The sequence below is a fragment of the Oncorhynchus keta genome, chromosome 10 (genome assembly GCF_023373465.1).
Source record: "Oncorhynchus keta strain PuntledgeMale-10-30-2019 chromosome 10, Oket_V2, whole genome shotgun sequence".
Lineage (NCBI taxonomy): Eukaryota > Metazoa > Chordata > Actinopteri > Salmoniformes > Salmonidae > Oncorhynchus > Oncorhynchus keta.
Genome location: NC_068430.1, coordinates 79,629,508 through 79,652,211, shown reverse-complemented (window position 1 = coordinate 79,652,211; position 22,704 = coordinate 79,629,508). Strand labels below are relative to the sequence as shown.

The window sequence follows — 22,704 nt, the reverse complement described above, 5'->3', positions numbered from 1 at the left end:
CCCCTATCTCTCTCTCTGCTCCCCCTATCTCTCTCTCTCTGCTCCCCCTATCTCTCTCTCTGCTCCCCCTATCTCTCTCTCTCTGCTCCCCCTATCTCTCTCTGCTCCCCCTCTCTCTCTCTGCTCCCCCTCTCTCTCTCTGCTCCCCCTATCTCTCTCTCTCTGCCCCCCATATCTCTCTCTCTGCTCCCCCTATCTCTCTCTCTCTGCTCCCCCTATCTCTCTCTCTGCTCCCCCTATCTCTCTCTCTGCTCCCCCTATCTCTCTCTCTGCTCCCCCTATCTCTCTCTCTCTCCCCCCTCTCTTTCTCACTACCTTACCCCCTCCTCTCTCAACTCTGTGCCCCCATATATATCTCTCCCCCTCCCCTCTCTCTCTCTCTCCCCTCTCTTCCCCACTACCTTACCCCCTCCTCTCTCAACTCTGTGCCCCCCCCCCCATATATATCTCTCCCCCTCCCCTCTCTCTCTCTCTCTCTCTCTCCTCTCTTTCTCACTACCTTACCCCCTCCTCTCTCAACTCTGTGCCCCCCCATATATATCTCTCCCCCTCCCCTCTCTCTCTCTCTCCCCTCTCTTTCTCACTACCTTACCTCCTCCTCTCTCAACTCTGTGCCCCCCCATATATATCTCTCCCCCCCCCCTCTCTCTCTCCCCTCTCTTTCTCACTACCTTACCCCCTCCTCTCTCAACTCTGTGCCCCCCCCATATATATCTCTCCCCCTCCCCTCTCTCTCTCTCTCTCTCTCAAACACTTCCGGATGAAATTATTATGTTGTGTTAACCTGGATGTCTTCAACCTAGGGCGACACTCCCCTACACCGACAGTATGGAGAATGGTCAGCAGTATAGAGGTCAGTATGGATCCCCCCCCCAGCCTGGCTTCCAGGGAGGTGACAAGGGTGGAGCCTACCCCCCCCAGCCTGACTTCCAGGGAGGTGAGAGACCAGATCTACACTGATACTCTTAGGGACAGTTTAAGCCTTAGACTAAATAGCTATTTCAATAGAGATTCTCCGTTGAGCATGCTTTTCAGACCAGGACTAGGTTTATTCTGTGTTCAGGAAATCTTACTCTTCATGTAAATTAAAATGTTACTGGACAGCATCTCCCTTCAATAGTGTTTTCATTAAGCGTTTTGGAAGTGTGTCACGATAGCCATAGATGTCATGAGCATCATTGTATCCCTGGGTTTGTGTTCCCATAATGCTGGCCAACCACTCTGTATCCCTGGGTTTGTGTTCCCATAATGCTGGCCATCCAATCTGTATCCCTGGGGTTGTGTCCCCATAATGTTGGCCAACCACTCTGTATCCCTGGGTTTGTGTTCCCATAATGCTGGCCATCCAATCTGTATCCCTGGGTTTGTGTCTCCATAATGCTGGCCAACCACTCTGTATCCCTGGGTTTGTGTTCCCATAATGCTGGCCAACCAATCTGTATCCCTGGGTTGTGGTACATTATGCTGTCCAACCACTCTGTATCCATGTGTGGTGGTACATTATGCTGGCCAACCACTCTGTATCCCTGTGTGGTGGTACATTATGCTGGCCAACCACTCTGTATCCCTGGGTTTGTGTCTCCATAATGCTGGCCAACCACTCTGTATCCCTGGGTTTGTGTCTCCATAATGCTGGCCAACCACTCTGTATCCCTGGGTTTGTGTTCCCATAATGCTGGCCAACCACTCTGTATCCCTGGGGTTGTGTCCCCATAATGCTGGCCAACCACTCTGTATCCCTGAGGTTGTGTCCACATAATGCTGGCCAACCCCTCTGTATCCCTGGGTTGTGGTACATTATGCTGTCCAACCACTCTGTATCCCTGTGTGGTGGTACATTATGCTGGCCAACCACTCTGTATCCCTGGGTTGTGGTACATTATGCTGTCCAACCACTCTGTATCCCTGTGTGGTGGTACATTATGCTGGCCAACCACTCTGTATCCCTGTGTGGTGGTACATTATGCTGGCCAACCACTCTGTATCCCTGTGTGGTGGTACATTATGCTGGCAAACCACTCTGTATCCCTGTGTGGTGGTACATTATGCTGGCCAACCACTCTGTATCCCTGTGTGGTGGTACATTATGCTGGCCAACCACTCTGTATCCCTGGGTTGTGGTACATTATGCTGTCCAACCACTCTGTATCCCTGTGTGGTGGTACATTATGCTGTCCAACCACTCTGTATCCCTGTGTGGTGGTACATTATGCTGACCAACCACTCTGTATCCCTGGGTTGTGGTACATTATGCTGGCCAACCACTCTGTATCCCTGAGTTGTGGTACATTATGCTGGCCAACCACTCTGTATCCCTGGGTTGTGGTACATTATGCTGACCAACCACTCTGTATTCCTGGGTTGTGGTACATTATGCTGGCCAACCACTCTGTATCCCTGGGTTGTGGTACATTATGCTGACCAACCACTCTGTATCCCTGGGTTGTGGTACATTATGCTGGCCAACCACTCTGTATCCCTGGGTTGTGGTACATTATGCTGACCAACCACTCTGTATCCCTGGGTTGTGGTACATTATGCTGACCAACCACTCTGTATCCCTGGGTTGTGGTACATTATGCTGGCCAACCACTCTGTATCCCTGGGTTGTGGTACATTATGCTGGCCAACCACTCTGTATTCCTGGGTTGTGGTACATTATGCTGGCCAACCACTCTGTATTCCTGGGTTGTGGTACATTATGCTGGCCAACCACTCTGTATTCCTGGGTTGTGGTACATTATGCTGTCCAACCACTCTGTATCCCTGTGTGGTGGTACATTATGCTGTCCAACCACTCTGTATCCCTGGGTTGTGGTACATTATGCTGTCCAACCACTCTGTATCCCTGTGTGGTGGTACATTATGCTGTCCAACCACTCTGTATCCCTGGGTTGTGGTACATTATGCTGTCCAACCACTCTGTATTCCTGGGTTGTGGTACATTATGCTGGCCAACCACTCTGTATCCCTGGGTTGTGGTACATTATGCTGACCAACCACTCTGTATCCCTGGGTTGTGGTACATTATGCTGGCCAACCACTCTGTATCCCTGGGTTGTGGTACATTATGCTGACCAACCACTCTGTATCCCTGGGTTGTGGTACATTATGCTGACCAACCACTCTGTATCCCTGGGTTGTGGTACATTATGCTGGCCAACCACTCTGTATTCCTGGGTTGTGGTACATTATGCTGGCCAACCACTCTGTATTCCTGGGTTGTGGTACATTATGCTGGCCAACCACTCTGTATTCCTGGGTTGTGGTACATTATGCTATCCAACCACTCTGTATCCCTGTGTGGTGGTACATTATGCTGTCCAACCACTCTGTATCCCTGGGTTGTGGTACATTATGCAAGATGGTTTCTGTTCAATTAATTTATTGATGTATTTATCTATCCCTTATTTATCAGGTCCCCAAGCCGGCATGTACCCACCACCTCCCCAAGCCGGCATGTACCCACCACCTCCCCAATACAGCATGGCACAACCTAGAAACACCCCTGGGGGTGAGTCACACACACACACACACACACACACACACACACACACACACACACACACACACACACACACACACACACACACACACACACACACACACACACACACACACACACACACACACACACACACACACAGTGATGTGATATTTAATCAAAATAGCTGTTATGAAAAGCCAAATTAAAAATGAAATTATATTTTCAATCATTTTTCTAAATTCTCACAATAACAAAAGTAATTTGTCTGATGATTCGGGGTTACAGTCCCTTCCGACCAGCAGACTGTAGACACAACGTTGTGAAGACAGAGTCTCGGTTTTGACGGCTAGCTAGCGAGTTTGTGAGTGAAGTAAACAAAGCCAGGTTAACTGTGCCAGATCAAATCAAAATCAAATCAAATCAAATGTATTTATATAGCCCTTCGTACATCAGCTGATATCTCAACGTGCTGTACAGAAACCCAGCCTAAAACCCCAAACAGCAAGCAATGCAGGTGTAGAAGCACGGTGGCTAGGAAAAACTCCCTAGAAAGGCCAAAACCTAGGAAGAAACCTAGAGAGGAACCAGGCTATGTGGGGTGGCCAGTCCTCTTCTGGCTGTGCCAGGTGGAGAGTATAACAGAACATGGCCAAGATGTTCAAATGTTCATAAATGACCAGCATGGTCAAATAATAATAATCACAGGCAGAACAGTTGAAACTGGAGCAGCAGCACGGCCAGGTGGACTGGGGACAGCGAGGAGTCATCATGTCAGGTAGTCCTGAGGCATGGTCCTAGGGCTCAGGTCCTCCGAGAGAGAGAAAGAAAGAGAGAAAGAGAGAATTAGAGAGAGCATACTTAAATTCACACAGGACACCGGATAGGACAGGAGAAGTACTCCAGATATAACAAACTGACCCTAGCCCCCCGACACATAAACTACTGCAGCATAAATACTGGAGGCTGAGACAGGAGGGGTCAGGAGACACTGTGGCCCCATCCGAGGACACCCCCGGACAGGGCCAAACAGGAAGGATATAACCCCACCCACTTTGCCAAAGCACAGCCCCCACACCACTAGAGGGATATCTTCAACCATCAACTTACCATCCTGAGACAAGGTCGAGTATAGCCCACAAAGACCACGGCACAACCCAAGGGGGGGCGCCAACCCAGACAGGAAGATCACATCAGTGACTCAACCCACTCAAGTGACACACCCCTCCTAGGGACGGTATGAAAGAGCCCTAGTAAGCCAGTGACTCAGCCCCTGTAATAGGGTTAGAGGCAGAGAATCCCAGTGGAAAGAGGGGAACGGGCCAGGCAGAGACAGCAAGGGCGGTTCGTTGCTCCAGAGCCTTTCCGTTCACCTTCACACTCCTGGGCCAGACTACACTCAATCATATGACCCACTGAAGAGATGAGTCTTCAGTAAAGCTTAAAGGTTGAGACCAAGTTTGCGTCTCTCACATGGGTAGGCAGACCATTCCATAAAAATGGAGCTCTGTAGGAGAAAGCCCTGCCTCCAGCTGTTTGCTTAGAAATTCTAGGGACAATTAGGAGGCCTGCGTCTTGTGAAGGTATGTACGGCAGGACCAAATCAGAGAGATAGGTAGGAGCAAGCCCATGTAATGCATTGTAGGTTAGCAGTAAAACCTTGAAATCAGCCCTTGCCTTGACAGGAAGCCAGTGTAGGGAGGCTAGCACTGGAGTAATATGATACAATTTTTAGGTTCTAGTCAGGATTCTAGCAGCCGTATTTAGCACGAACTGAAGTTTATTTAGTGCTTTATCCAGGTAGCCGGAAAGTAGAGCATTGCAGTAGTCTAACATAGAAGTGACAAAAGCATGGATTAATTTTTCTGCATCATTTTTGGACAGAAAGTTTCTGATTTTTGCAATGTTACGTAGATGGAAAAAAGCTGTCCTTGAAACAGTCTTGATATGTTCTTCAAAAGAGAGATCAGGGTCCAGAGTAACGCCGAGGTCCTTCACAGTTTTATTTGAGACGACTGTACAACCATTAAGATTAATTGTCAGATTCAACAGAAGATCTCTTTGTTTCTTGGGACCTAGAACAAGCATCTCTGTTTTGTCTGAGTTTAAAAGTAGAACGTTTGCAGGCATCCACTTCCTTATGTCTGAAACACATGCTTCTAGCGAGGGCAATTTTGGGGCTTCACCATGTTTCATTGAAATGTACAGATGTGTGTCATCCGCATAGCAGTGAAAGTTAACATTATGTTTTTGAATGACATCCCCAAGAGATAAAATATATAGTGAAAACAATAGTGGTCCTAAAACGGAACCTTGAGGAACACCGAAATTTACAGTTGATTTGTCAGAGGACAAACCATTCACAGAGACAAACTGATATCTTTCCGACAGATAAGATCTAAACCAGGCCAGAACTTGTCCGTGTGACAGATGCAGAGCCTCGGTCTGATGCCATTAAAGGGTAATTTACCACCTTCACAAGTGCAGTCTCAGTGCTATGATGGGGTCTAAAACCAGACTGAAGCATTTCGTATACATTGTTTGTCTTCAGGAAGGCAGTGAGTGTCTGCGCAACAGCCGTTTCTAAACATTTTGAGAGGAATGGAAGATTCGATATAGGCCGATAGTTTTTTATATTTTCTGGGTCAAGGTTTGCCTTTTTCAAGAGAGGCTTTATTACTGCCACTTTTAGTGAGTTTGGTACACATCCGGTGGATAGAGAGCCGTTTATTTTGTTCAACATAGGAGGGCCACACACAGGAAGCAGCTCTTTCAGCAGTTTAGTAATAGGGTCCAGTATGCAGCTTGAAAGTTTAGAGGCCATGATTATTTTCATCATTGTGTCAAGAGATATAGTACTAAAACACTTGAGCGTCTCTCTTGATCCTAGGTCCTGGCAGAGTTGTGCAGACTCAGGACAACTGAGCTTTGAAGGAATACGCAGATTTAAAGAGGAGTCCGTAATTTGCTTTCTAATAATCATGATCTTTTCCTCAAAGAAGTTCATGAATTTATCACTGCTGAAGTGAAAGCCATCCTCTCTTGGGTAATGCTGCTTTTTAGTTAGCTTTGCGACAGTATCAAAAAGGAATTTCGGATTGTTCTTATTTTCCTCAATTAAGTTGGAAAAATAGGATGATCCAGGTTAACACAAGGTGTCACGCCCTGGTCGAAGTATTTTGTGTTTATCTTCATGTTTGTGTCAGGCCAGGGTGTGGCATGGGGTTTTTGTATTGTGGTGTGTTTTGTCTTGGGGTTTTGGTATATATTGGGATTGTAGCTAGTGGGGTGATCTAGCAGAGTCTATGGCTGTCTGGAGTGGTTCTCAATCAGAGGCAGGTGTTTATCGTTGTCTCTGATTGGGAACCATATTTAGGCAGCCATATTCTTTGAGTTTGTTGTGGGTGATTGTCCTTAGTGTCCTTGTTCCTGTCTATGTGTTAGTGTATTCAAGTATAGGCTGTTTTGGGTTTCGCTACGTTTATTGGTTTTTGTAGTGTTTGTATTTAGATTCGTGTTACGTTTGTTTATTAAAACATGGATCGCAATCTACCCGCTGCATTTTGGTCCGACTCTCCTTCACACCTCGAAAACCGTTACACAAGTCGGAAGACTTCCAGTTTGGTGTGGCGCCATTTCCGTTCCAATTTTCTGGAAGCTTGCTTCAGAGCTCAGGTATTTTCTGTGTACCAGGGAGCTAGTTTCTTATGATAAATGTTTTTAGTTTTTAGGGGTGCAACTGCATGAGGCCTCATTTAACACAGTAAATTCATCAGGCTTAAGCCATGTTTCAGTCAGGCCAATCACATCAAGATTATGATCAGTGATTAGTTCATTGACTACAATTGCCTTTGAAGTGAGGGATCTAACATTAAGTAGCCCTATTTTGAGATGTGAGGTATCATGATCTCTTTCAATAATGACAGGAATGGAGGAGGTCTTTATCCTAGTGAGATTGCTAAGGCCAACACCGCCATGTTTAGTTTTTCCCAACCTGGGTCGAGGCACAGACACGGTCTCAATGGGGATAGCTGAACTGACTACACTGACTGTGCTAGTGGCAGACTCCACTATGCTGGCAGGCTGGCTAACAGCCTGCTGCCTGGCCTGCACCCTATTTCATTGTGGAGCTAGAGGATGCACACAAGTGTGCTAATTTATTGAAAATGAAATACAGAAATGTCACATTTACATAAGTATACATGTCGACTCACCTCACACACACACACACACACACACACACACGAAAACTAAATGGGTTCCTTAATTAGTTGTTCCCAGTTCCCCAGGTGGAGAGAAAGTGAACAGCTGTACACACAGGGTGTTGGCTAGATATCCTGACTTTACCAACGCCTGGCCTTAGCAACCCCTCTGACAGGACATAAGGTAGTCGTGGTGATGGTTTCTAATCATCGACCCATGTGGAGGAGGAGAGTAAAAAAAAAGAAGCGGTACATTTTTGGGGGGGTCGTTGTAGTAGCAGTTCTCTCCAGTATTACTATAGTATTACTATAGTATTACTCCATCCTAATGGGTTATATATGTTCCTGTCCTGTCCTGTCCAGTATTACTATAGTATTACTCCATCCTAATGGGTTATATATGTTCCTGTCCTGTCCAGTATTACTCCATCCTAATGGGTTATATATGTTCCTGTCCTGTCCAGTATTACTATAGTATTACTCCATCCTAATGGGTTATATATGTTCCTGTCCTGTCCAGTATTACTATAGTATTACTCCATCCTAATGGGTTATATATGTTCCTGTCCTGTCCTGTCCAGTATTACTATAGTATTACTATAGTATTACTCCATCCTAATGGGTTATATATGTTCCTGTCCTGTCCAGTATTACTATAGTATTACTCCATCCTAATGGGTTATATATGATCCTGTCCTGTCCAGTATTACTATAGTATTACTCCATCCTAATGGGTTATATATGTTCCTGTCCTGTCCAGTATTACTCCATCATAATGGGTTATATATGTTCCTGTCCTGTCCAGTATTACTATAGTATTACTCCATCCTAATGGGTTATATATGTTCCTGTCCTGTCCAGTATTACTATAGTATTACTATAGTATTACTCCATCCTAATGGGTTATATATGTTCCTGTCCTGTCCTGTCCAGTATTACTATAGTATTACTCCATCCTAATGGGTTATATATGTTCCTGTCCTGTCCAGTATTACTATAGTATTACTCCATCCTAATGGGTTATATATTTTCCTGTCCTGTCCAGTATTACTATAGTATTACTCCATCCTAATGGGTTATATATGTTCCTGTCCTGTCCAGTATTACTATAGTATTACTCCATCCTAATGGGTTATATATGTTCCTGTCCTGTCCAGTATTACTATAGTATTACTCCATCCTAATGGGTTATATATGTTCCTGTCCAGTATTACTATAGTATTACTTCATCCAAATGGGTTATATATGTTCCTGTCCTGTCCAGTATTACTATAGTATTACTCCACCCTAATGGGTTATATATGGTCCTGTCCTGTCCAGTATTACTATAGTATTACTCCATCCTAATGGGTTATATATGGTCCTGTCCAGTCCTGTCCAGTATTACTATAGTATTACTTCATCCTAATGGGTTATATATGTTCCTGTCCTGTCCAGTATTACTATAGTATTACTTCATCCTAATGGGTTATATATGGTCCTGTCCTGTCCAGTATTACTATAGTATTACTCCATCCTAATGGGTTATATATGTTCCTGTCCTGTCCAGTATTACTATAGTATTACTCCATCCTAATGGGTTATATATGTTCCTGTCCTGTCCAGTATTACTATAGTATTACTCCATCCTAATGGGTTATATATGGTCCTGTCCTGTCCAGTATTACTATAGTATTACTCCATCCTAATGGGTTATATATGGTCCTGTCCAGTCCTGTCCAGTATTACTATAGTATTACTTCATCCTAATGGGTTATATATGTTCCTGTCCAGGCCAGCATTACTATAGTATTACTCCATCCTAATGGGTTATATATGTTCCTGTCCTGTCCAGTATTACTATAGTATTACTCCATCCTAATGGGTTATATATGGTCCTGTCCAGTCCTGTCCAGTATTACTCCATCCTAATGGGTTATATATGTTCCTGTCCTGTCCTGTCCTGTCCAGTATTACTATAGTATTACTCCATCCTAATGGGTTATATATATGTTCCTGTCCTGTCCAGTATTACTATAGTATTACTTCATCCTAATGGGTTATATATGGTCCTGTCCTGTCCAGTATTACTATAGTATTACTCCATCCTAATGGGTTATATATGTTCCTGTCCTGTCCAGTATTACTATAGTATTACTCCATCCTAATGGGTTATATATGTTCCTGTCCAGGCCAGGATTACTATAGTATTACTCCATCCTAATGGGTTATATATGTTCCTGTCCTGTCCAGTATTACTATAGTATTACTCCATCCTAATGGGTTATATATGTTCCTGTCCTGTCCAGTATTACTATAGTATTACTCCATCCTAATGGGTTATATACGTTCCTGTCCTGTCCAGTATTACTATAGTATTACTCCATCCTAATGGGTTATATATGTTCCTGTCCTGTCCAGTATTACTATAGTATTACTCCATCCTAATGGGTTATATATGGTCCTGTCCTGTCCAGTATTACTATAGTATTACTCCATCCTAATGGGTTATACATGGTCCTGTCCAGTCCTGTCCAGTATTACTATAGTATTACTTCATCCTAATGGGTTATATATGTTCCTGTCCTGTCCAGTATTACTATAGTATTACTCCATCCTAATGGGTTATATATGTTCCTGTCCTGTCCAGTATTACTATAGTATTACTCCATCCTAATGGGTTATATATGTTCCTGTCCTGTCCAGTATTACTATAGTATTACTCCATCCTAATGGGTTATATATGGTCCTGTCCTGTCCAGTATTACTATAGTATTACTCCATCCTAATGGGTTATATATGGTCCTGTCCAGTCCTGTCCAGTATTACTATAGTATTACTTCATCCTAATGGGTTATATATGTTCCTGTCCAGGCCAGCATTACTATAGTATTACTCCATCCTAATGGGTTATATATGTTCCTGTCCTGTCCAGTATTACTATAGTATTACTCCATCCTAATGGGTTATATATGGTCCTGTCCAGTCCTGTCCAGTATTACTATAGTATTACTCCATCCTAATGGGTTATATATGTTCCTGTCCTGTCCTGTCCTGTCCAGTATTACTATAGTATTACTCCATCCTAATGGGTTATATATGTTCCTGTCCAGTTCTATCCAGTATTACTATAGTATTACTCCATCCTAATGGGTTATATATATGTTCCTGTCCTGTCCAGTATTACTATAGTATTACTTCATCCTAATGGGTTATATATGGTCCTGTCCTGTCCAGTATTACTATAGTATTACTCCATCCTAATGGGTTATATATGTTCCTGTCCTGTCCAGTATTACTATAGTATTACTCCATCCTAATGGGTTATATATGTTCCTGTCCAGGCCAGTATTACTATAGTATTACTCCATCCTAATGGGTTATATATGTTCCTGTCCTGTCCTGTCCAGTATTACTATAGTATTACTCCATCCTAATGGGTTATATATGTTCCTGTCCTGTCCAGTATTACTATAGTATTACTCCATCCTAATGGGTTATATACCTGTCCTGTCCCATATTACCTCCTAATGGGTTATATATGTTCCTGTCCTGTCCAGTATTACTATAGTATTACTCCATCCTAATGGGTTATATATGTTCCTGTCCTGTCCAGTATTACTATAGTATTACTCCATCCTAATGGGTTATATATGTTCCTGTCCTGTCCAGTATTACTATAGTATTACTCCATCCTAATGGGTTATATATGTTCCTGTCCTGTCCAGTATTACTATAGTATTACTCCATCCTAATGGGTTATATATGTTCCTGTCCTGTCCAGTATTACTATAGTATTACTCCATCCTAATGGGTTATATATGTTCCTGTCCAGGTTTACTATAGTATTACTTCATCCAAATGGGTTATATATGTTCCTGTCCTGTCCAGTATTACTATAGTATTACTCCATCCTAATGGGTTATATATGTTCCTGTCCAGTTCTATCCAGTATTACTATAGTATTACTCCATCCTAATGGGTTATATATATATTCCTGTCCTGTCCAGTATTACTATAGTATTACTTCATCCTAATGGGTTATATATGGTCCTGTCCAGGCCAGCATTACTATAGTATTACTCCATCCTAATGGGTTATATATGTTCCTGTCCAGGCCAGGATTACTATAGTATTACTCCATCCTAATGGGTTATATATGTTCCTGTCCTGTCCAATATTACTATAGTATTACTCCATCCTAATGGGTTATATATGTTCCTGTCCAGGCCAGTATTACTATAGTATTACTCCATCCTAATGGGTTATATATGTTCCTGTCCTGTCCTGTCCAGTATTACTGTAGTATTTCTCCATCCTAATGGGTTATATATGTTCCTGTCCTGTCCAGTATTACTATAGTATTACTCCATCCTAATGGGTTATATATGTTCCTGTCCTGTCCAGTATTACTATAGTATTACTCCATCCTAATGGGTTATATATGTTCCTGTCCTGTCCAGTATTACTATAGTATTACTCCATCCTAATGGGTTATATATGGTCCTGTCCTGTCCAGTATTACTATAGTATTACTCCATCCTAATGGGTTATATATGGTCCTGTCCAGTCCTGTCCAGTATTACTATAGTATTACTTCATCCTAATGGGTTATATATGTTCCTGTCCAGGCCAGCATTACTATAGTATTACTCCATCCTAATGGGTTATATATGTTCCTGTCCTGTCCAGTATTACTATAGTATTACTCCATACTAATGGGTTATATATGGTCCTGTCCAGTCCTGTCCAGTATTACTCCATCCTAATGGGTTATATATGTTCCTGTCCTGTCCTGTCCTGTCCAGTATTACTATAGTATTACTCCATCCTAATGGGTTATATATGTTCCTGTCCAGTTCTATCCAGTATTACTATAGTATTACTCCATCCTAATGGGTTATATATATGTTCCTGTCCTGTCCAGTATTACTATAGTATTACTTCATCCTAATGGGTTATATATGGTCCTGTCCTGTCCAGTATTACTATAGTATTACTCCATCCTAATGGGTTATATATGTTCCTGTCCTGTCCAGTATTACTATAGTATTACTCCATCCTAATGGGTTATATATGTTCCTGTCCAGGCCAGGATTACTATAGTATTACTCCATCCTAATGGGTTATATATGTTCCTGTCCTGTCCAGTATTACTATAGTATTACTCCATCCTAATGGGTTATATATGTTCCTGTCCTGTCCAGTATTACTATAGTATTACTCCATCCTAATGGGTTATATATGTTCCTGTCCTGTCCAGTATTACTATAGTATTACTCCATCCTAATGGGTTATATACGTTCCTGTCCTGTCCAGTATTACTATAGTATTACTCCATCCTAATGGGTTATATATGTTCCTGTCCTGTCCAGTATTACTATAGTATTACTCCATCCTAATGGGTTATATATGGTCCTGTCCTGTCCAGTATTACTATAGTATTACTCCATCCTAATGGGTTATACATGGTCCTGTCCAGTCCTGTCCAGTATTACTATAGTATTACTTCATCCTAATGGGTTATATATGTTCCTGTCCTGTCCAGTATTACTATAGTATTACTCCATCCTAATGGGTTATATATGTTCCTGTCCTGTCCAGTATTACTATAGTATTACTCCATCCTAATGGGTTATATATGTTCCTGTCCTGTCCAGTATTACTATAGTATTACTCCATCCTAATGGGTTATATATGGTCCTGTCCTGTCCAGTATTACTATAGTATTACTCCATCCTAATGGGTTATATATGGTCCTGTCCAGTCCTGTCCAGTATTACTATAGTATTACTTCATCCTAATGGGTTATATATGTTCCTGTCCAGGCCAGCATTACTATAGTATTACTCCATCCTAATGGGTTATATATGTTCCTGTCCTGTCCAGTATTACTATAGTATTACTCCATCCTAATGGGTTATATATGGTCCTGTCCAGTCCTGTCCAGTATTACTATAGTATTACTCCATCCTAATGGGTTATATATGTTCCTGTCCTGTCCTGTCCTGTCCAGTATTACTATAGTATTACTCCATCCTAATGGGTTATATATGTTCCTGTCCAGTTCTATCCAGTATTACTATAGTATTACTCCATCCTAATGGGTTATATATATGTTCCTGTCCTGTCCAGTATTACTATAGTATTACTTCATCCTAATGGGTTATATATGGTCCTGTCCTGTCCAGTATTACTATAGTATTACTCCATCCTAATGGGTTATATATGTTCCTGTCCTGTCCAGTATTACTATAGTATTACTCCATCCTAATGGGTTATATATGTTCCTGTCCAGGCCAGGATTACTATAGTATTACTCCATCCTAATGGGTTATATATGTTCCTGTCCTGTCCTGTCCAGTATTACTATAGTATTACTCCATCCTAATGGGTTATATATGTTCCTGTCCTGTCCTGTCCAGTATTACTATAGTATTACTCCATCCTAATGGGTTATATATGTTCCTGTCCTGTCCAGTATTACTATAGTATTACTCCATCCTAATGGGTTATATATGTTCCTGTCCTGTCCAGTATTACTATAGTATTACTCCATCCTAATGGGTTATATATGTTCCTGTCCTGTCCAGTATTACTATAGTATTACTCCATCCTAATGGGTTATATATGTTCCTGTCCTGTCCAGTATTACTATAGTATTACTCCATCCTAATGGGTTATATATGTTCCTGTCCTGTCCAGTATTACTATAGTATTACTCCATCCTAATGGGTTATATATGTTCCTGTCCAGGTTTACTATAGTATTACTTCATCCAAATGGGTTATATATGTTCCTGTCCTGTCCAGTATTACTATAGTATTACTCCATCCTAATGGGTTATATATGTTCCTGTCCAGTTCTATCCAGTATTACTATAGTATTACTCCATCCTAATGGGTTATATATATATGTTCCTGTCCTGTCCAGTATTACTATAGTATTACTTCATCCTAATGGGTTATATATGGTCCTGTCCAGGCCAGCATTACTATAGTATTACTCCATCCTAATGGGTTATATATGTTCCTGTCCAGGCCAGGATTACTATAGTATTACTCCATCCTAATGGGTTATATATGTTCCTGTCCTGTCCAATATTACTATAGTATTACTCCATCCTAATGGGTTATATATGTTCCTGTCCAGGCCAGTATTACTATAGTATTACTCCATCCTAATGGGTTATATATGTTCCTGTCCTGTCCTGTCCAGTATTACTGTAGTATTTCTCCATCCTAATGGGTTATATATGTTCCTGTCCTGTCCAGTATTACTATAGTATTACTCCATCCTAATGGGTTATATATGTTCCTGTCCTGTCCAGTATTACTATAGTATTACTCCATCCTAATGGGTTATATATGGTCCTGTCCTGTCCAGTATTACTATAGTATTACTCCATCCTAATGGGTTATATATGTTCCTGTCCTGTCCATTATTACTATAGTATTACTCCATCGTAATGGGTTATATATGGTCCTGTCCTGTCCAGTATTACTATAGTATTACTCCATCCTAATGGGTTATATATGTTCCTGTCCTGTCCAGTATTACTATAGTATTACTCCATCCTAATGGGTTATATATGTTCCTGTCCAGGCCAGTATTACTATAGTATTACTCCATCCTAATGGGTTATATATGTTCCTGTCCTGTTCAGTATTACTATAGTATTACTCCATCCTAAGGGGTTCTATTTTTTATTTTTATTTTATTTAACTGGGCAAGTCAGTTAAGAACAAATTCTTGTTTTCAATGACGGCCTAGGAACAGTGGGTTAACTGCCTTGTTCAGTGGCAGAACGACAGATTTGTACCTTGTCAACTCGGGGATATGAGCTTGCAACCTTTCGGTTACTAGGCCAACGCTCTAACCACTAGGCTACCCTGCCGCCCCTATATGGTCCAATCCTGTCCAGTATTACTGTAGTATTACTCCATCCTAAGGGATTCTATATGGTCCTGTCCAGTATTACTGTAGTATTACTTCATCCTAAGGGATTCTATATGGTCCTGTCCAGTCCTATCCAGTTATATCTGATTCTATCTGGTTCTGGCCAGTATTCCCTCCCTCCTTCCCTCTGCGGTAACCCAGGTGGTGGTTCTGTCCTGTTCTATCTGGTACCAGTATTCTCCTCCCTCTGCAGTAACCCAGGTGGTGGTTCTGACCAGTTCTATCTGGTACCAGTATTCTCCTCCCTCTGCAGTAACCCAGGTGGTGGTTCTGACCAGTTCTATCTGGTTCTAATCAGTATTCTCCTCCCTCTGCAGTAACCCAGGTGGTGGTTCTGACCAGTTCTATCTGGTTCTAACCAGTATTCTCCTCCCTCTGCAGTAACCCAGGTGGTGGTTCTGACCAGTTTTATCTGGTTCTAACCAGTATTCTCCTCCCTCTGCAGTAACCCAGGTGGTGATACAGCAGCCGCTGCTAAGAGACGTACCCGGCCAGATGATGTGTCCCCACTGTCAGGTCCCGGTTCTGACAGAGACCACACACACCACTGGACTGCTCACCTGGCTCATCTGTGGAGCCCTCTTCTGCTTCCTGTGAGTTGACACACACACACACACATGCACATACAGGAATACACACACACACACATGCACATACAGGAATACACACACACATGCACATACAGGAATACACACATACACATGCACATACAGGAATACACACACACACACATGCACATACAGGAATACACACATACACATACACATACACATACAGGAATACACACATGCACATACAGGAATACACACACACATGCACATACAGGAATACACACATACACATACACATACAGGAATACACACATGCACATGCACATACAGGAATACACACATACACATGCACATACAGGAATACACACACACACATACACATACAGGAATACACACATACACATGCACATACAGGAATACACACATACACATGCACATACAGGAATACACACATACACATACACATACAGGAATACACACATACACATACACATACACATACAGGAATACACACATACACATACACATACAGGAATACACACACACACACACACATGCACATACAGGAATACACACATACACATGCACATACAGGAATACACACACACATGCACATACAGGAATACACACATACACATACACATACAGGAATACACACATGCACATACAGGAATACACACACACATGCACATACAGGAATACACACATACACATACAGGAATACACACATGCACATACACATACAGGAATACACACATGCACATACAGGAATACACACATACACATACACATACAGGAATACACACATGCACATACAGGAATACACACACACACATACACATACAGGAATACACACATACACATGCACATACAGGAATACACACATACACATGCACATACAGGAATACACACACACACACACACATGCACATACAGGAATACACACATGCACATACAGGAATACACACATACACATACACATACAGGAATACACACATGCACATACAGGAATACACACATACACATACACATACAGGAATACACACATGCACATACAGGAATACACACACACACATACACATATAGGTATACACACATACACATGCACATACAGGAATACACACATACACATGCACATACAGGAATACACACACACACACACACACATGCACATACAGGAATACACACATGCACATACAGGAATACACACATACACATACACATACAGGAATACACACATACACATACACATACAGGAATACACACATGCACATACAGGAATACACACACACACATACACATACAGGAATACACACATACACATGCACATACAGGAATACACACATACACATGCACATACAGGAATACACACACACACACACACACATGCACATACAGGAATACACACATACACATACACATACAGGAATACACACATACACATACACATACACATACAGGAATACACACATACACATACACATACAGGAATACACACACACACACACACATGCACATACAGGAATACACACATACACATGCACATACAGGAATACACACACACATGCACATACAGGAATACACACATACACATACACATACAGGAATACACACATGCACATACAGGAATACACACACACATGCACATACAGGAATACACACATACACATACACATACAGGAATACACACATGCACATACAGGAATACACACACACACATACACATACAGGAATACACACATACACATGCACATACAGGAATACACACATACACATGCACATACAGGAATACACACACACACACACACATGCACATACAGGAATACACACATACACATACACATACAGGAATACACACATACACATACACATACACATACAGGAATACACACATACACATACACATACAGGAATACACACATACACATGCACATACAGGAATACACACACACACACACACATGCACATACAGGAATACACACATGCACATACAGGAATACACACATACACATACACATACAGGAATACACACATACACACATGCACATACAGGAATACACACACACATGCACATACAGGAATACACACATACACATACAGGAATACACACATGCACATACAGGAATACACACACACATGCACATACAGGAATACACACATACACATACACATACAGGAATACACACATGCACATACAGGAATACACACACACACATACACATACAGGAATACACACATACACATGCACATACAGGAATACACACATACACATGCACATACAGGAATACACACACACACACACACATGCACATACAGGAATACACACATACACATACACATACAGGAATACACACATACACATACACATACACATACAGGAATACACACATACACATACACATACAGGAATACACACATACACATGCACATACAGGAATACACACACACACACACACACATACAGGAATACACACATACACATACACATACAGGAATACACACATACACATACACATACAGGAATACACACATACACATACAGGAATACACACATACACATACAGGAATACATACCTCTCTCTTTGTCCCCCTCCCCCTCTCTCTCTCTTTGTCCCCCCCCCCCTCTCTCTCTCTCTTTGTCCCCCCTCTCTCTCTCTCTCTCTCTCTCTTTGTCCCCCCTCTCTCTCTCTCTCTCTCTCTCTCTCTTTGTCCCCCTCTCTCTCTCTCTCTCTCTCTCTCTCTCTTTGTCCCCCCCCCCTCTCTCTCTCTCTTTGTCCCCCCTCTCTCTCTCTCTCTTTGTCCCCCTCTCTCTCTCTCTCTCTTTGTCCCCCCTCTCTCTCTCTCTCTCTCTCTTTGTCCCCCCCTCTCTCTCTCTCTTTGTCCCCCCCTCTCTCTCTTTGCCCCCCACCTCTCTCTCTTTGTCCCCCCCCCTCTCTCTAGGTGCATGATATTCTCTTGGATTCCATTCTGTGTTGACTCCTGTAAGGACGTAGAACACCACTGCCCCAACTGCAAGACAGTGATCCACATCCACAAACGCATGTGAACAGACCAAGATGAGACACCTGCCACAAAGTGATCCTTACCTATATGAATCTATTCCAGTAGTGTAGATCCTCTGAGGGAAACTGCAAACCCAGTTTAATGCACCAGGATTGGAAAGACAATGGGCTCCTACTGTCTGTCGCTGAAATCACTGCTGCAGTACCAGCTTTTCATCTACTGGGAAGGTGTGACAGGGTATTATTATAGTAGTCATTTACTATATCGTAAAAATTCATGAAATCAAAATGTGCTTCTTGGTCTTAATTTCAGGTTAAGGTTAGGTATTATGGTCAGCAGTGTGGTTATATTTGATGACTTTGTGGCTGTGCCAGCTAGTGACCCCTCTACAGAGCTGCCTCCAGGGCAAGATTCATGCCAATAAATGACAACCTGCCCCTAATCAAGGGGAACAGGTTAAAGAGTAGACAGACAGACACATGTACGTGCCAAGACCACGTTTAATAGGTTTTATACTGATTGTAAATGAAGCGTTTCAATTAACACAGAACGCATTGTTCTTTGCAATGAATAACAGTCAAGTTTATTGATTGGTTGTTTACTTTAAATTATTTTAATAATCTCAATAATAATGGTCATTGTATTATTTTTTTTCAGAAACACACACTCACACATTCCACATGGTGGTGCTATTCCACATGAACCACACCACCTCTAAACCACCTGTAGTGGTGTTAATGATGTAGCTAGATTGGACTGGACTGATCTGGGCCTGTATTCACTAAGAGTCTCAGAGTAGAAGAGCTGGACTGGGCCTGTATTCACTAAGAGTCTCAGAGTAGAAGAGTTGGACTGGGCTGATCTGGGCCTGTATTCACTAAGAGTCTCAGAGTAGAAGAGCTGGACTGGGCCTGTATTCACTAAGAGTCTCAGAGTAGAAGAGTTGGACTGGGCCTGTATTCACTAAGAGTCTCAGAGTAGAAGAGCTGGACTGGGCCTGTATTCACTAAGAGTCTCAGAGTAGAAGAGCTGGACTGGGCCTGTATTCACTAAGAGTCTCAGAGTAGAAGAGCTGGACTGGGCCTGTATTCACTAAGAGTCTCAGAGTAGAAGAGCTGGACTGGGCCTGTATTCACTAAGAGTCTCAGAGTAGAAGAGCTGGACTGGGCTGATCTGGGCCTGTATGTGGTCCGTCACTGGCCCCATTCATTCAGGTCATCGTGTTGTTACTAGGCTAGTTGAGACATTATTAGACACACTAATCTGCACTGCTGGCGAGTGTGTGTGTGTGTGTGTGTGTGTGTGTGTGTGTGTGTGTGTGTGTGTGTGTGTGTGTGTGTGTGTGTGCTACTGGAGATGATGACAGGAACCTTCTATGTTTAGCCTCTATTACTGGCATCTTTTAAGAACTCTATTGTCTAGTCATTAACACCACTGCTCCTAACTACTCTCTCAGTACAGTACAGTACAGTACAGGGGCTGTACTAATAAACAGTCTCAGGGGCTGTACTAATAAACAGTCTCAGGGGCTGTACTAATAAACAGTCTCAGGGGCTGTACTAATAAACAGTCTCAGGGGCTGTACTAATAAACAGTCTCAGGGGCTGTACTAATAAACAGTCTCAGGGGCTGTACTAATAAACAGTCTCAGGGGCTGTACTAATAAACAGTCTCAGGGGCTGTACTAATAAACAGTCTCAGGGGCTGTACTAATAAACAGTCTCAGGGGCTGTACTAATAAACAGTCTCAGGGGCTGTACTAATAAACAGTCTCAGGGGCTGTACTAATAAACAGTCTCAGGGGCTGTACTAACAAACAGTCTCAGGGGCTGTACTAATAAACAGTCTCAGGGGCTGTACTAATAAACAGTCTCAGGGGCTGTACTAATAAACAGTCTCAGGGGCTGTACTAATAAACAGTCTCAGGGGCTGTACTAATAAACAGTCTCAGGGGCTGCACTAATAAACAGTCTCAGGGGCTGTACTAATAAACAGTCTCAGGGGCTGTACTAACAAACAGTCTCAGGGGCTGTACTAATAAACAGTCTCAGGGGCTGTACTAATAAACAGTCTCAGGGGCTGTACTAATAAACAGTCTCAGGGGCTGTACTAATAAACAGTCTCAGGGGCTGTACTAATAAACAGTCTCAGGGGCTGTACTAATAAACAGTCTCAGGGGCTGTACTAACAAACAGTCTCAGGGGCTGCACTAATAAACAGTCTCAGGGGCTGTACTAATAAACAGTCTCAGGGGCTGTACTAATAAACAGTCTCAGGGGCTGTACTAATAAACAGTCTCAGGGGCTGTACTAATAAACAGTCTCAGGGGCTGTACTAACAAACAGTCTCAGGGGCTGCACTAATAAACAGTCTCAGGGGCTGTACTAATAAACAGTCTCAGGGTAGGAGTGCTGATCTAGGACCAGGTAACGACTCTCTCAGTACAGTACAGGGGCTGTACTAATAAACAGTCTCAGGGGCTGTACTAATAAACAGTCTCAGGGTAGGAGTGCTGATCTAGGACCAGGTAACGACTCTCTCAGTACAGTACAGGGGCTGTACTAATAAACAGTCTCAGGGTAGGAGTGCTGATCTAGGACCAGGTAACAACTCTCTCAGTACAGTACAGGGGCTGTACTAATAAACAGTCTCAGGGTAGGAGTGCTGAACTAGGATCAGGTAACTACTCTCTCAATACAGTACAGGGGCTGTAGTACTAAACAGTCTCAGGGTAGGAGTGCTGATCTAGGATCAGGTAACTACTCTCTCAATACAGTACAGGGGCTGTACTAATAAACAGTCTCAGGGTAGGAGTACTGTTCTAGGACCAGGTCCCCCATGTCCATGTAATCTTATTCTCACACACACACACACACACACACACACACACACACACACACACACACACACACACACACACACACACACACACACACACACACACACACAGAGTGGGGATTACCCCCGTGTCAGTGGGAGAAAGCAGCATGCGGCTGAGTCATGGATTTTCTCTGTTACGTGACGTCCTGTCTCAGTCCCCAAATGTCACCCTATTCCCTATGTAGTGCACTAGGGCCCATAGGACTCTGGTTTAAAGTAGTGCACTACACAGGGAATAGGGTGACATTTTGGACCAAGACACTCACTAAACTAAGGAGACAGTGGTTACGTGGACCTGACACTCACCTGTGTTCAGGACTCTTCTCCTCCGCTCTTCCTCCCCTCCTCCTCCTCCTCCTCCCTTCTCCTCCTCTCCTCTCAGCATACCTGCTCTAGCTGCCTTCTGGTTTCCCCCTTTGATTTGATTCTTCTGAAGATGTTTCACCTTGTATTGAATATAGGTCTCTGTTTATAGGTTTCTGCTAAGAGGCTTTACCCTGCACCCTATTCCCTATATAGTGCACTACTTTTGCTGTGCTTGGCCAGCCTGTGTTTTAACCTGTCCTCGAAAACCTTCCGCCAGGAGGAGACAGTCGGGTGGAAGAGGACAAGAAAGTGTGGATGGATTATTCCACTATTAATATGA

General features: G+C 42.7%; 1 protein-coding gene across 2 annotated transcripts; it reads left to right on the top strand.

Moving 5' to 3' along the window:
• The first annotated feature begins 769 nt into the window (after positions 1-769).
• On the top strand, positions 770-19,812 carry LOC127932466 (LITAF domain-containing protein-like). 2 transcript variants are annotated; one of them, XM_052528128.1, is made up of 4 exons: positions 771-937; positions 3,419-3,514; positions 16,070-16,217; positions 19,116-19,812. In XM_052528128.1, exons 1-4 carry the CDS (start codon positions 829-831, stop codon positions 19,219-19,221), a joined length of 459 nt encoding a protein of 152 aa, XP_052384088.1. In that variant the 5' UTR covers positions 771-828; the 3' UTR covers positions 19,222-19,812. The 2 variants fall into 2 exon arrangements, with proteins under 2 accessions (XP_052384089.1, XP_052384088.1); XM_052528129.1 differs by lacking the exon at positions 3,419-3,514 and having other exon boundaries at positions 770-937.
• Positions 19,813-22,704: the final 2,892 nt, after the last annotated feature.